At 42.3% G+C, this 15900-nt stretch overlaps 1 protein-coding gene across 2 annotated transcripts in view; it reads left to right on the plus strand.

Annotated features, from left to right (window-relative positions):
• Positions 1-15900, plus strand: part of LOC106560624 (histone deacetylase complex subunit SAP130) — a 41354-nt gene that overhangs the window by 10304 nt on the left and 15150 nt on the right. For both annotated transcript variants that reach the window (XM_014123678.3, XM_014123679.3), the window contains exons 8-15: positions 214-361; positions 3740-3833; positions 8537-8641; positions 8937-9305; positions 9801-10073; positions 10314-10494; positions 11669-11770; positions 12438-12823. In XM_014123678.3, coding sequence (XP_013979153.2) covers positions 214-361; positions 3740-3833; positions 8537-8641; positions 8937-9305; positions 9801-10073; positions 10314-10494; positions 11669-11770; positions 12438-12823 — 1658 coding nt within the window. The remainder of the gene's footprint in view (positions 1-213; positions 362-3739; positions 3834-8536; positions 8642-8936; positions 9306-9800; positions 10074-10313; positions 10495-11668; positions 11771-12437; positions 12824-15900) is intronic.

A 15900-nucleotide genomic window follows, 5' to 3' on the forward strand; every position in this document is an offset into this window, starting at 1 on the left:
GTTGATGATGTCACATTAAAAGGGTATGTTGGTTGATGATGTCACATTAAAAGGGATGGTGGGTTGATGATGTCACATTAAAAGGGATGGTGGGTTGATTTCACATTAAAAGGGATGGTGGGTTGATGATGTCGCATTAAAAGGGATGGTGGGTTGATGATGTCACATTAAAAGGGATGGTGGGTTGATGATGTCTTGTGTTTCCTCCTCCAGGCATCCAGGGCTGACTATCCATCCTCCTCCGGCCACCATCAGTATTCAGCGTCCCCAGGGGGCCAGGGACACAGCCACACGCGTCACCCTGCCCTCCCACCCTGCTATAGGGGGGCAGAAACCCCAGCCCCCCCACACCATGACACAGGTCAGAACCTGTGAAGATAAATATTTACCTTTGGCGCTATACTCCAGCATTTTGGATTTGAGATCAAATGTTTAGTATCAGGCAACAGTATAGAATGTCAACTTTTATTTGAGGGTATTTTCATATACATCTGTTTTACTGTTTATAAATGAAAGCACTTTATATATCTAGTCCCCCATTTGAAGAAGTACAGATGTAGGATCTTAATTTGATCTCCCTGTTGCAGGAAATGTTTAACTTGCAGGAAATGTTTAACAGTGTATTTGAGGTTTAAAAAGACTTCTGAAGTTAGTAATTTCTACTTAGAAATTTCAGACTTGATTTTCCCTTACAAAAAATGTATAATTGTCCTATTGTAGCAAACTGGCTCAAATTAAGGTCCTACATCTGTTTTTGGACAAAATTCACTTAGAGTATTAAAATAGTCAAATGTTTAGTATTTGGTCCCATATTTTGCCCAATAGGAAGTGAATGGGGAATAATGACTGGAGTAATCTAGACATTTCTAAATGAATCCTGATAATGCCATGTTTAACAAAAATCGGCAACGAATAATGATGAGTGAGGAAAGTTAGGTTAGAGGCTACAACAAAACATGCTATCTCCATTACCAAAAATAGGGGAGACTAGCATTTTCTTTTGGGGGGGGGGGGGGTTTTACAGTCTTTGTCCCTCTAACTTTTTAACTTTTTATCATTCATAATTCATTCATGATTATCCATAATCATTGTAGCATCCACATTAATGTAGATGTGTTCAGAAACATATTTTTATTCTTACTTACAATAAAAAGTCACTCCAAAATGACAATACATTATTCACCATTCACTTCCTGTTGGGCAAAGAACAGTTCGAAACAACCAGAACAAGCTGTAAATGCATCCAATGGGTTTGTAGAGTCAAGCTTGACGTAGTCATTGTATGCGAGGAAAAATGGGACCAAATAATACACTTTTGATTACTTAAATACACTATAAGTGAATTTTCTACAAATACTTATGACATCTTCCAGTGGCGAGTGTATATATAAATCAAATCAAATTGTATTTGTCACATGAGCCAAATACAACAGGTGTAGACCTTACCGTGAAATGCTTACTTATAAGCCCTTTACCAACAATGCAGTTTTAAGAAAATAGAGTTGAAGAAAATATTTACAAAATAAACAAAAGTAAAAAAAAAAGTACAATAACAAGGCTATATACAGGAGGTACCGGTACTGATTCAATGTGTGGGGGTACAGGTTAGTCGAGGTAATTGAGGTAATATGTACATGTAGGTAGGGGTAAAGTGACTATTCATTGATAATAAACAGCACGTTGCAGCAGTGTAAAAACAAAGGGTGGGGGTCAATGCAAATTGTTCGGTGGCCATTTGATTAATTGTTCAGCAGTCTTATGGCTTGGGGGTAGAAGCTGGTAAGGAGCCTTTTGGACCTAGACTTGGAGCTCCGGTACCGCTTGCCATGTGGTAGCAAAGAGAACAGTCTATGACTTGGGTGGCTGGGGTCTTTAAAAAACATTTTGGCCTTTCCTCTAGATTATAGATCCTGGATGGCAGGAAGCTTGGTCCTGGTGATGTACTGGGCTGTACTTATTACCCTCTGTAGCGCCTTACGGTCAGATGCCGAGCAGTTGCCATACCAGGTGGTGATGCAACCGGTCAGGCTGCTCTTTGTTGCAGCTGTAGAACTTTTTAAGGATCTGGGGACCCAGGACAAATATTTTCAGTCTCCTGAGGGGGAATGGGTGTTGTTGTGCCCTCTTTACGACTGGTTTGGTGTGTTTGGACCATGATAATTTGTTGGTGATGTGGACACCAAGGAACTTGAAACTCTCGACCCGCTCCACTACAGCCCCGTCGATGAGAATGGGAGCGTATTCGGCCCTCCTTTTCCTGTAGTCCACAATCAGCTCCTTTGTTTTTCTCACGTTGAGGGAGATGTTGTTGTTGTTCTGGTACCACACGGCCGGGTCTCTGACCTCCTCCTTATGGGCTGTCTCATTATGTTGGTGATCAGGCCTACCACTGTTGTGTCGTCAGCAAACTTAATGATGGTGTTGGAGTCGTGTTTGGCCACACAATTGTGGGTGAACAGGCAGTATAGAAGGGGACTAAGTACACACCCCTGAGGGGCCCCGTGTTGAGTATCAGCGTGGCAGATGTGTTGTTGCCTACCCTTACCACCTGTCAGGAAGTCCAGGATCCAGTTGCAGAGGGAGGTGTTTAGTCCCAGGGTCCTTAGCTTAGTGATGAGCTTTGTGGGCACTGTTGTGTTGAACGCTGAGCTGTAGTCAATGAGCAGCATTCTCACATACAGTACCAGTCAAAAGTTTGGACACACCTACTCAGGGTTTTTCTTTCTTTTTACTATTTTCTACATTGTAGAATAACAGTGAAGACATCAAAACTATGAAATAACACATATGGAATCATGTAGTAACCAAAAAAGTGTTCAACAAATCAAAATATATTTGAGATTCTTCAAAGTAGCCACTCTTTGCCTTGATGACAGCGTTGCACACTCTTGGCATTCTCTCAACCAGCTTTATGAGGTAGTCACCTGGAATGCATTTCAGTTAACTAACAGATGTGCCTTCTTAAAAGTTAATTTGTGGAATTTATTTCCTTCTTAATGCGTTTGAGCCAATCAGTTGTATTGTGACAAGATAGGGGTGGTATACAGAAGACAGCCCTATTTGGTAAAAGACCAAGTCCATATTAATGGCAAGAACAGCTCAAATAAGCAAAGAGAAACGACAGTCCATCATTACTTTAAAACATGAAGGTCAGTCAATACGGAACATTTCAAGAACTTTTAACGTTTCTTCCAAGTGCAGTTGCAAAACCATCAAGCGCTATGATGAAACTGTCTCTCATGAGGACCAACACAGGAAAGGAAGACCCAGAGTTACCTCTGCTGCAAAGGATAAGTTCGTTAGAGTTATCAGCCTCAGAAATCAGCAATTGAACACTTTTTTAGTGTTATTTCATAGTTTTAATGTCTTCACTATTATTCTACAATGTAAAAAATAAAGAAAAACCCTTGAATGAGTAGGTGTGTCAAACTTTTGACTGGTTCTGTGTGTGTGTGTGTGTTTTATATATGTATACGGGTTTTAATTTCTAAACAGTAAAACAGACAAATAAAAGGTGACGTTCTGTACGGTCGCCTCATATCAAATATTTGATCTCAAATCCAAAATGGTGGAGTACTGTATATGGCCAAATGCACCATTTGTTTTATTTTTTTATAGCTTCGCTGTCCAAATACATACGGAGGGGAGGGTAAGATGTTCTATGGTTGTTCTCAAGTCAGGTTTTCTGGTGACACTTCGACAGGAAAAATAGAAGAAAATACACTTCCTTGTATTACAGAAATCCATCTTCTGTTCTGGCACTCCGGTTGCTGCAGCGACGGTGGCACCTATTCTAACCACCACCAACACTGGCCCAGGCACCACCACTACAGGTAACACCACCCACACAGATCCTATTCAATTACATTTAGTGATGAGTTTTTTAATATGTTATTCTATGAGGTCACCATTCTAGGAGTCGTGTTTACAAAGAGTTATAGAGTGCTGATATAGGATCAGTTTATCCTGTTTCCATCATAATGAATAAGACGAATAACATGGACATTTTTAAAGACCAACAGCCCCTAAAAATCGACTTAATTTAGAAAAACGGCCTGTGTGGCATCAATATGAGTCAGAAACATTTATTCTACTGTCGAAATTGACTACAAAGTGGAAATAGGATCATTTTGGTCATGAAGTCAGTCTCATCCAAAATAGTTTTTTTTTTAGGTTTGGTCTTTACTGCATCACAACGTAAATTTTAAAGTTGGGTTTGTTTTAATCCTGCCCACAGCATCAGTAATTATCAATTAGGAGTGCAGCTGCATGCGACCGACCGTAATGCCCGTGGTAAAGTTGGGTTAACTTTTGATATCCCTATGGGGCTATTTGGTGACCATCGGTAAATTACAGTGTAAAGGTAACTGCCAAAATAATGGAAAGACTTGAGTAAATGATGGTTACAAAGTATATTGAAAGCAGGTGCTTACACACAGGTGTAGTTCCTGAGTTAATTAACTTTTTAAGGTATAGGGGGCAGTATTTTCATTTTCGGATGAAAAGCGTGCCCAGAGTAAACTGCCTAATACTCGGGCCCAGAGTCAAATATTTGCATATTATTAGTAGATTTGGATAGAAATCTGAGAATTGTAGTTTTTCTTTTGAATCCCTATTGAAACGACAGTGTCTGTGGGGTCACGTTGCACTTCCTAAGGCTTCCATTGGCTGTCAACAGCCTTTAGAAACGTGTTTCATCCTTCTCCTGTTACTGGGCAGAAAAAGGAGCTCAGTCAATGAGTGGACTGCCTGGGACCAGTGAGTTGTTTACTGCGCTGGCACATTTGGCGCGCCGCTCCTTCTTTTTCCTCTGTAATGACTACGCTATTGTCCGGTTGGAATATTATTGACGTTTTATGTTAAAAAGACCCTAAGGATTGATTGTAAACAACGTTTGACATGTTTCTACGAACGGTAATGGAACTATTTGACTTTTCGTGTCTGGATTTACGCTCGCGAGTTATGCCTTTGGATAGTGATCTGAATGCACAAACAAAACGGAGGTATTTGGACATAAATATGGAGTATTTTGATCAAAAAGAACATTTATTGTGGAAGTAGGAGTCCTGGGAGTGCATTCTGACGAAGATCAGCCAAGGTAAGAGAATATTTATAATACTAATTCAGAGTTTAGTTGACCCTAGAACTTGGCGGGTATCTGTATAGCTTGCTTTGATGGCTGAGCTATGTACTCAGAATATTGAAAAATGTGCTTTCTCCGTAAAGCCAGTGAAATAGCATGGCGCGAAATACAAAACAGCAAAAATCTAATTTCATTTTCTCAAACAATTAACAATTTTACACCATTTTAAAGATAAACTTCTCGTTAATCTAACCACATTGAGTCATCTAAAATCATAAATAGAATTTTAAATATTCACGTAACTTTGATCTTCATCAGAATGCACTCTTAGGAATACCAGGTCCACAATAAATGTTGTTTTGTTCGATAAAGTCCATAATTTATGTCCAAATACCTCCTTGTTGTTTGTGCATTCAGTAAGCTATTCCAAATGTAGGTAGCGCGCCGAAAAGTTAAAAAAAGTTCTATTTACGTTCGTTGAAACATGTCAAACGTTGTATAGCATCAATCTTTAGGGCCTTTTTAACATAAAACTTCAATATTCCAACCAGACGATTCCAATGTATTGAAAAATGTTATGGAACACAGCTACCTCATCATGTGTATGCGCGCCAATGAACTCATGTCATTTTCTGAGTCACCAACTTCCTGGCCTTTTTGTTCGCTCTCTGTTCACTGCAAAAGCCTGAAACAAGGTTCTAAAGACTGTTGACATCTAGTGGAAGCCTTAGGAAGTGCAAAATTAACCCTAAGTTACTGTGTGTTAGACAGGCAATGACTTGAAAAGACTACAAGCATCAGATTTCCCACTTCCTGGTTGGATTTTTCTCAGGTTTTTGTCTGCCATATGAGTTATGTTATACTCACAGACATCATTCAAACAGTTTTAGAAACTTCAGAGTGTTTTCTATCCAAATCTTCTAATAATATGCAAATATTTGACTCGGCCCGAGTATTAGGCAGTTTACTCTGGGCACGCTTTTCATCCGAAAATGAAAATACTGCCCCTATACCTTAAGTTAATAACACCGTTACCTGACTAGATAAATAGATCAACTATTCTATAATGGGTTGTCTGATTTTTCTATTCATTACTCATTTTGTTTGCAGAGGAAAAGTTAATTCGGACTGTTCAAGCATCTTCAAAGTGCGCATCGTCAGATTTGTATTTATTTTATGTTCCATATTTTGGGGTGTGGCAGCAATAATTTTGCCACGGCGCAGCGTCACATGTAAATGACGGCAGCGGAAACACTGCCTCAAACCAACTATAAATTCTAAACACGTTTTGAAAGCATTTAATCAGAACTAAAAGGCGTGCAAATGAAAATATTGTCTCATTTACATTGTAATTTATTATCTTTTAATTATTTCTTACTTATATACACTGCTCAAAAAAATAAAGGGAACACTTAAACAACACAATGTAACTCCAAGTCAATCACACTTCTGTGAAATCAAACTGTCCACTTAGGAAGCAACACTGATTGACAATAAATTTCACATGCTGTTGTGCAAATGGAATAGACAACAGGTGGAAATTATAGGCAATAAGCAAGACACCCCCAATAAAGGAGTGGTTCTGCAGGTGGAGACCACAGACCACTTCTCAGTTCCTATGCTTCCTGGCTGATGTTTTGGTCACTTTTGAATGCTGGCGGTGCTTTCACTCTAGTGGTAGCATGAGACGGAGTCTACAACCCACACAAGTGGCTCAGGTAGTGCAGCTCATTCAGGATGGCACATCAATGCGAGCTGTGGCAAGAAGGTTTGCTGTGTCTGTCAGCGTAGTGTCCAGAGCATGGAGGCGCTACCAGGAGACAGGCCAGTACATCAGGAGACGTGGAGGAGGCTGTAGGAGGGCAACAACCCAGCAGCAGGACTGCTACCTCCGCCTTTGTGCAAGGAGGAGCACTGCCAGAGCCCTGCAAAATGACCTCCAGCAGGCCACAAATGTGCATGTGTCTGCTCAAACGGTCAGAAACAGACTCCATGAGGGTGGTATGAGGGCCCGACGTCCACAGGTGGGGGTTGTGCTTACAGCCCAGCACCGTGCAGGACGTTTGGCATTTGCCAGAGAACACCAAGATTGGCAAATTCGCCACTGGCGCCCTGTGCTCTTCACAGATGAAAGCAGGTTCACACTGAGCACATGTGACAGACGTGACAGAGTCTGGAGACGCTGTGGAGAACGTTCTGCTGCCTGCAACATCCTCCAGCATGACCGGTTTGGCGGTGGGTCAGTCATGGTGTGGGGTGGCATTTCTTTGGGGGCCGCACAGCCCTCCATGTGCTCGCCAGAGGTAGCCTGACCGCCATTAGGTACCGAGATGAGATCCTCAGACCCCTTGTGAGACCATATGCTGGTGCGGTTGGCCCTGGGTTCCTCATAATGCAAGACAATGCTAGACCTCATGTGGCTGGAGTGTGTCAGCAGTTCCTGCAAGAGGAAGGCATTGATGCTATGGACTGGCCCGCCCGTTCCCCAGACCTGAATCCAATTGAGCACATCTGGGACATCATGTCTCGCTCCATCCACCAACGCCACGTTGCACCACAGACTGTCCAGGAGTTGGCGGATGCTGTAGTCCAGGTCTGGGAGGAGATCCCTCAGGAGACTATCCGCCACCTCATCAGGAGCATGCACAGGCGTTGTAGGGAGGTCATACAGGCACGTGGAGGCCACACACACTACTGAGCCTCATTTTGACTTGTTTTAAGGATATTACATCAAAGTTGGATCAGCCTGTAGTGTGGTTTTCCACTTTAATTTTGAGTGTGACTCCAAATCCAGACCTCCATGGGTTGATAAATTGGATTTCCATTGATCAGCACATTCAACTATGTAAAGAAAAAAGTATTTAATAAGATTATTTCTTTCATTCAGATCTAGGATGTGTTGTTTAAGTGTTCCCTTTATTTTTTTGAGCAGTATATATATATCCCACCTTCCCTGGGCTAGGTGGGAAGTTTGCGAGTTCTGTTATACTCAGACACCATTCAAACAGTTTTAGAAACTTTAGTGTTTTCTATCCAAATCTACTAATTATATGCATATTCTCATTTCTGGGCAAGAGTAGTAACCAGTTTAAATCAGGTAAGTTTTTTACCTGGCCGTGTAAATAATGCCCCCTAGCCCCAACAGGTTAAGGGCTTGTAAGTAAGCATTTCACTGTAAAGTTTCAAATCACAATTTGATTTGATTTAATGGTCCCTAATTAGCCCTGGAGATGGGACACTATTTGGCTAAATCATTTGGCTAACTCTTACCGTCTGCGAACACACAGAGACTCACATCAAACCACAGCCCGAAACCAACTCGCGTTTGAATAGGCCGCTAACATTTCGTAATGAACCAAATCTAAAAACAAGGCCAAATCAGGAAGTGCAGTCACCCTTTAACCATTCCTCATTGAAACAAATGGTATTCTTTGTCCCATGATCCTCTTTCAGGCACTACGCCACACACCCAAAAGACCAGCAGTACTATCGTCACCATGACGATGCCCTCCCACTCCTCCCACGCCACAGCACTGACCACCTCTACCATCCCAGTGGGTGAGTAACAGCATGTATAAGTAAGATGGCGCCGACAGATATGGCAGCTCTGCTTCTAGCTCCTAAGCAACTTTGATTTAATACTCAGATGCATTGAAAGCTAGTGCACAAAATACTCAGACACATTCAAAGCCGCTTTTTGCATTCATTATTTCTTTTATATTTGGATGTCCTTTTTAAAGAGTATTTTTATCTGTATTTTGTTGTACCGACAGCTGAAGTGTATTTTGTTGTACCGACAGCTGAAGTGTATTCTGTTGTACCATAATTCCCCCTTCCTGTGTTGTACCAACAGCTAAAGTTGTACCTCAGCCCATAGCCCACACCTCCCCCCGTGTCCAATCAGACTACCTTGGAGAGAGGACCAACCTGATCCAGCCTATAGCCCACACCTCCCCCCATGTCCAATCAGACTACCAGCCCATAGCCCACACCTCCCCCCGTGTCCAATCAGATTACCCTGTAGAGAGGACCAACCTGATCTCCATCTCTGCCAACCGCTCCTCTCCTAACCCTGTCACCATCGAGTCCAGGAGTGACAACAGGCCGTCTGTACCAGTGCACTTCCAGTACTTCCTGCCCACCTTTTCCTCTTCTCCGTACCCCCGGGGACACACCTATACCCCCATCACCAGCTCTGTGTCCACCATCAGACAGTACCCAGGTGAATACCTTAACATACATACTGGATGTATTCTTGGGTACAAAAAAATATATCTATTGAATTGACTCGGGAATACGTTGCCCAATACACAAAGAGTAAGATTGTGATCATGAAAAAGAAAACTATGACATATTTTATATCACTATCATGCACACGCACCCTCACACATAAGGATGGCTCTGTTGCGGAAAGACTGATACATGTTTGATAGTGTCTTGATGCTGTATTGTTTGTCCTTCATGCTCTAATACTTCAATGTTACCCCTTCCTTGTGTTTTTTTGGAATATATAATAATAAAAAAAATATATATTAAAAAAAATTATAATAATTTCAAAAACATTTTTTTAAAATGTTTTAATTATAATTAAAAATATATATATTTAAAAAAATATATATTATTTAAAAAAAATGTAAATAAAAGAGTGAATATCTTAAGGATGACTTGGCATCATGTCCCAGGTCTGCTTTGACTGACACCCTTCTCCTCTCCTCAGTGACGCCCCAGACCCCTAGCTCTACTCTGCCCAGCCAGCCTGCCGTGGCCACTACTGTTCACCTCAACCCCATGCAGCTGATGGCCGTGGACAGGATTGGTCTACAGTCTACACAAATCAGCACTCAGGGAATCCAGCCTCAACCAATTGGAGCCCAGGGCATCCAGCCTGCACCAATGGGAGTGCAGGGGTTACATAGCTCTGGTCCAATCGGCACACAGGGGATTCAGCAGGCACCAATCGCAGGGCAGCAGCCTGAGGCCAAACCATCTGGTAATCTACACTATACTAACGCTAAACATGATCTCATGAATCCGCATGCCATACTTTAAATATTGAATAAGACCCACAGAGACCCCAAAACACATACTGAAAATATTGTACGAAAATATATGTTTGGATAAAAGCATCTGCTTATGGTAATGTTATTGAATGGTAATTGGTCAAATCTATAGCTGATAAGTATATGGCTGTACATCTGAACTTGTGTTCTGTTCTGTGTCTGTTCTACAGGGATGGTATTGGCTGACGGCAGTACGTTTGTAGCTGGTCCTATGGGCAGCCCGTTTGGCGCCACACAGCCCGTTGCTACCATGGTACAGACACACCCCCAGGGTGGAGTTGGAGGCGGAGCGCCCACCTTGGTCTCCTCCCCTCGACCCAGCATCCTACGCAAGAAGCCAGCCAATGAGGGGTGAGTCAATCAGTCGGTCAATTAATCAATCAATCTGCCAGCCAATGAAGGGTGAGTGAGCCCAGGGTCATGTTCATTAGGGAACTGTGTAATAAAACAGTTTAGATAGGACTTCATTGTTGGGCGCGGGAACTTAGAGAGATATTTAAAACATGTCAGAAATGTCCAGATCAACTAGCCCATGAAAGCGTTTTTTTTTTTAGCTTGTTTTTTGAATCCCATATATTTTGTTGTAATGTTCAAGTCACTCAAATATCACATGAATACACATTAGACATGGCAAAACATAGAATTGCAAGAAAATAGCTTTAAACTGCAAAGTGTTCTCTGCACCCCATGACAAAATGTGTAGAATTGCAAGAAATAAGCTTTAAACCTGCAAAATGTTCTCTCCGCTAACAAGAGGGGGGTGAACAGTTGGTGTTCATGAACAGTGCATGTACCCATAGAAATAGACGTGGTGGGCCCCGGATCTTCTCCAATGCTGGAAGGGGGGCCTGAGTGAAAAGGTTTGGAGAACCCCTGTTCATAAACATAATCTCTCAAGCACAAGCCCACGTGCTAGAGAGTATCCAGCTCGTCTTTTATATTTAAAGTCTAGTCAACTTGGATCTATTTGCTCGCTAATAAGGTAGAACAGTTGAATAAGTATGAATACACTGTCTCTGTGCTGTCTGTCTGTCTCTCTGTCTGTCTCTCTGTCTGTCTCTCAGTCTGTCTCTCTATCTGTCTGTCTGTCTCTGAACAACACAGCCTGTTCACTTTGTTTACATGTTGAAATCAACTGGCCTATCTGGATAAGAAGATGATGCTTATTTATCTGAATTAGAACAAGTTGCCCCAATTGCTTATATTAATGACTATTTTAATGGTAGTTGCACATTTCTAAAACACAAGACTAGACAGCTAGCACGTAACCGTATGGGGCTAAAATGCTGGAGGGGCTTGGTGACCACAGCACAGCAGGAGGGACGGAGACGAGCCCAAAAAAGACACAAACGCTCATGAAAACAGAAGGAGGAAAAAAAAAAAATGATTGTTGCGATTGCAGGCATTTGGAACGTTGCGCTAAAATATACATTCAAATGAATTCACTATTGCACAGCCTAACATGTCCAAACTGCTGGGGTGTGTGTGTGTGTGTGTGTGTGTGTGTGTGTGTGTGTGTGTGTAGGTGTGTTGTTGGTAAGAATCTCATCCCGGCGGGGCCTGGTGAGGCTAACAGCGGCAGAGTGGAAGGAGGAGTGAGAGGAGCAGGGCCACCAAGACCTGCAGGGTGAGCTTTCAGAATAATCATTAATTCAAACCCTGGGTCATGCATGTCCTGTAATGAATATAGGCTGCCTTCTAGATGGTGCCCGATTTCCCAGATGGCATCCTACCTGGCTGGCTGCTTTGCGTAATGTATTGTTGTCTCTAACTTCTTGACCTTTGTGCTGTTGTCTGTGCCCAATAATGTTTGTACCATGTTTTGTTCTGCTACCATGTTGTGTTGCTACCATGTTGTGTTTCTACCATGTTGTTGTCATGTTGTGTTGCGACCATGCTGTGTTGTCTGCCTTGCTATGTTGTTGTCTTTAGGTCTCTCTTTATGTAGTGTTGTGTTGTCTCTCTTGTCGTGATGTGTGTTTTGTCCTATATTTATTAATAGTTTATTTTTAATCCCAGACCCCGCCCCTGCAGGAGGCCTTTTTGCCTTTTGGAAGGCTGTCATTGTAAATAAGAATTTGTTCTTAAATGACTTGCCTAGTTAAATAAAGGTTAAATAAAAAATAAATAAATATTTCCTAACTAGCACCCTATTTCCTAGATTGCACATTATTGTCTAGATGGGGATCTGGTAAAGTAGTGCAATAGTGAGTCTAACAAGCCTCTCTCTCTCTCTCTCTCCCTGTCAGAGTGAGTCTAACAAGCCTCTCTCTCTCTCTCTCTCTCCCTGTCAGAGTGAAGCCTAAAGCAGAGGTTCACATGACCATGGTGGCTCCTCCAGTCCTAGTCATGGCTGCAGTGGAGGCTCTACCCTCCCAGGGAGGAGCGGAGAAGCAGGCGGTCTCCTCCCCAGCGCAGCAGCATCTATCCCAGGCTATCCCCTCTAACCTGCTGCCCCCCCGTGGTCCTCCACCCCCATCCCAGCCCAGCACCACTGCCCACCTCTCTGCCCTGCCGGCTGCCATGGCCGTGACACTCCCTGGCCCCGCCTCAAGGGCCAATACTGTCGCCTCCCCCACACAGCCCGCAGCCAGTAGCACGGCAGCATGCAGCGGAGGTTCCGCCCACACAGAGATCAAAATCAAGCAAGAGGCGGAGTCTATGGAGATGTATCAACCAGGTAACCGTGGGAATGTGTGTACGTTTCCGTCTCAATTTGTCTTTCCGTAATACCTCACGTCCTTTCTCCTTGCCTGTAGTCCTTCCTCCCGGACCTTGTTCTCCGATACGTTTTTGAGAAAGAGGTGAAGAGAGAGGATGTGAGGTAGGGTTGTGCGATTTTTACGATTGCATCATCTAGCGATGATGGTGTCGACATCGTGATGTCACAAACAACGTTTTAGCATATTTGAATTTGACTTCACCGCCGCAGTCTAGCAGCACACAGCAGGGTGACATGTAAGTAGAATATTCCAGAATTGCCATAGCCAAAATGTTGAATACATACAGGACCAGTCAAAAGTTTGGACACACCTACTCATTCCAGGATTTTTCTTTATTTTGACTATTTTCTACATTGTAGATAATAATAGTGAAGACATCAAAACTATGAAATAACACATGGAATGATGTAGTAACCAACAAAAAGTGTTAAACAAATCAAAATATATTTTATAGTTTAGATTCTTCAAAGTGCCACTTTTTGCCTTGAGGACAGCTTTGCACACTCTTGGCATTCTCTCAACCAGCTGGGCCCCAAAGTGAAGTACCAGATCAATGTGGAGCTATAATCTGGTACTGGTACTTCCTGTATATAGCTCCACATTGATCTAGTACTACCTGTATATAGCTCCACATTAATCTGGTACTGGTACTTCCTGTATAATGTGGAGCTATATACAGGTAGTACTAGATCAATGTGGAGCTATATACAGGAAGTACCAGATCAATGTGGAACTTTATACAGGGAGTACCAGCACCAGATCAATGTGGAGCTATATACAGCAAGTACCAGATCAATGTGGAGCTATATACAGGAAGTACCAGATCAATGTGGAGCTATATACAGGAAGTACCAGATCAATGTGGAGCTATATACAGGGAGTACCAGTACCAGATCAATGTGGAGGTTTATACAGGAAGTACCAGATCAATGTGGAGCTATATACAGGAAGTACCAGTACCAGATCAATGTGGAGCTATATACAGGGAGTACCAGATCAATGTGGAGCTATATACAGGAAGTACCAGATCAATGTGGAGCTATATACAGGGAGTACCAGTACCAGATCAATGTAGAGCTATATACAGGTAGTACTAGATCAATGTGGAGCTATATACAGGAAGTGCCAGATCAATGTGGAGCTATATTCAGGAAGTACCAGATCAATGTGGAGCTATATTCAGGAAGTACCAGATCAATGTGGAGCTATATACAGGAAGTACCAGATCAATGTGGAGCTATATACAGGAAGTACCAGTACCAGATCAATGTGGAGCTATATACAGGGAGTACCAGTACCAGATCAATGTGGAGCTATATACAGGGAGTACCAGTACCAGATCAATGTGGAGCTATATACAGGAAGTACCAGATCAATGTGGAGCTATATACAGGGAGTACCAGATCAATGTGGAGCTATATACAGGAAGAACCAGATCAATGTGGAGCTATATACAGGGAGTACCAGATCAATGTGGAGCTATATACAGGGAGTACCAGTACCAGATCAATGTAGAGCTATATACAGGTAGTACTAGATCAATGTGGAGCTATATACAGGAAGTACCAGATCAATGTGGAGCTATATACAGGAAGTACCAGATCAATGTGGAGCTATATACAGGAAGTACCAGTACCAGATTAATGTGGAGCTATATACAGGGAGTACCAGATTAATGTGGAGCTATATACAGGGAGTACCAGATCAATGTGGAGCTATATACAGGGAGTACCAGTACCAGATCAATGTGGAGCTATATACAGGAAGTACCAGATCAACTCTTAAACAGCACCTGGGCCAGCCGCTCTTAAACAGCACCTGGGCCAGCCGCTCTTAAACAGCACCTGGGCCAGCCACTCTTAAACAGCACCTGGGCCAGCCGCTCTTAAACAGCACCTGGGCCAGCCACTCTTAAACAGCACCAGGGAAGAGGAGAGGAGAGACACAAATACAATATGACGTGCATCTAACCTGGAAATGATTGTCCAACAACAAACAGAAGTGGTACCAATGATAGAGGTTGAATATGCTCACTCCTCTGCTGCCAATAAGGCTACTATTTTCTCAATTAAGTTGAGGATTTTGGAGTCTGTCATCTTTTTTTTAACAACAGTAGCCATTTGCTTTCCAAACAGTTATTCAGCGAATTGTTTTATATTTTTTTATATTTTTTTTATATTTAAAAAAAAAAGTAATATATTTTTATATTATTTTTTTTGTTTTTATTTTTTTTGTATTTTTAAATATTGCGATATGCCTGGCTGGTTCTCTCTGCTTTTCGCTGACAGTCACAACTCAACAATCATCTATTTGGTATGTGTGCAGTGTGCGCTGCCCTAAATGCCGGTCGTTCTGACTGTAGTCGGTGCAATTTATGGTGCAATTAGCTACATGCTAATTGGGGCTTACATTAGAATTTATTTTTGATTGTTCAGGTTCACCATCAGCTTTTAGTAGTATTGCTTGAAACGATCAGTATAGGGCTAGGAATTGCCAGGGACCTCACGATACGATATTATCACAAGGCTTTGGTGCCGATACGATGTATTGCGATTCCATACTATGGCTTTAATGTGATTCGATGTTCCAAATATATTTCTCCCCATATGTCTGCTGCATAGAGACGAGAGAGCCATGGGAAAATACGTTTTGATGGACATGCAAATAAAAGTGCTGAAAACTCACATCATTCGGCCTGAAACTGCTAAACAGGCGGAGACCAAGTCAGCCATTGTTATTTTTCAGACTTAACTAAGGCAAGCTGTACTATAGTTACTAAGGCAGGCTGTACTATGGTTACTAAGGCAGGCTGTACTATGGTTACTAAGGCAGGCTGTACTATGGTTACTAAGGCAGGCTGTACTATGGTTACTAAGGCAGGCTGTACTATGGTTACTAAGGCAGGCTGTACTATGGTTACTAAGGCAGGCTGTACTATGGTTACTCAGGCAGGCTGTACTATGGTTACTCAGGCAGGCTGTACTATGGTTACTCAGGCAGGCTGTACTATGGTTACTCAGGCAGGCTGTACTAT

This window comes from Salmo salar, chromosome 10 (genome assembly GCF_965601325.2).
Source record: "Salmo salar chromosome 10, fSalSal1, whole genome shotgun sequence".
In the NCBI taxonomy this organism is placed as follows: domain Eukaryota; kingdom Metazoa; phylum Chordata; class Actinopteri; order Salmoniformes; family Salmonidae; genus Salmo; species Salmo salar.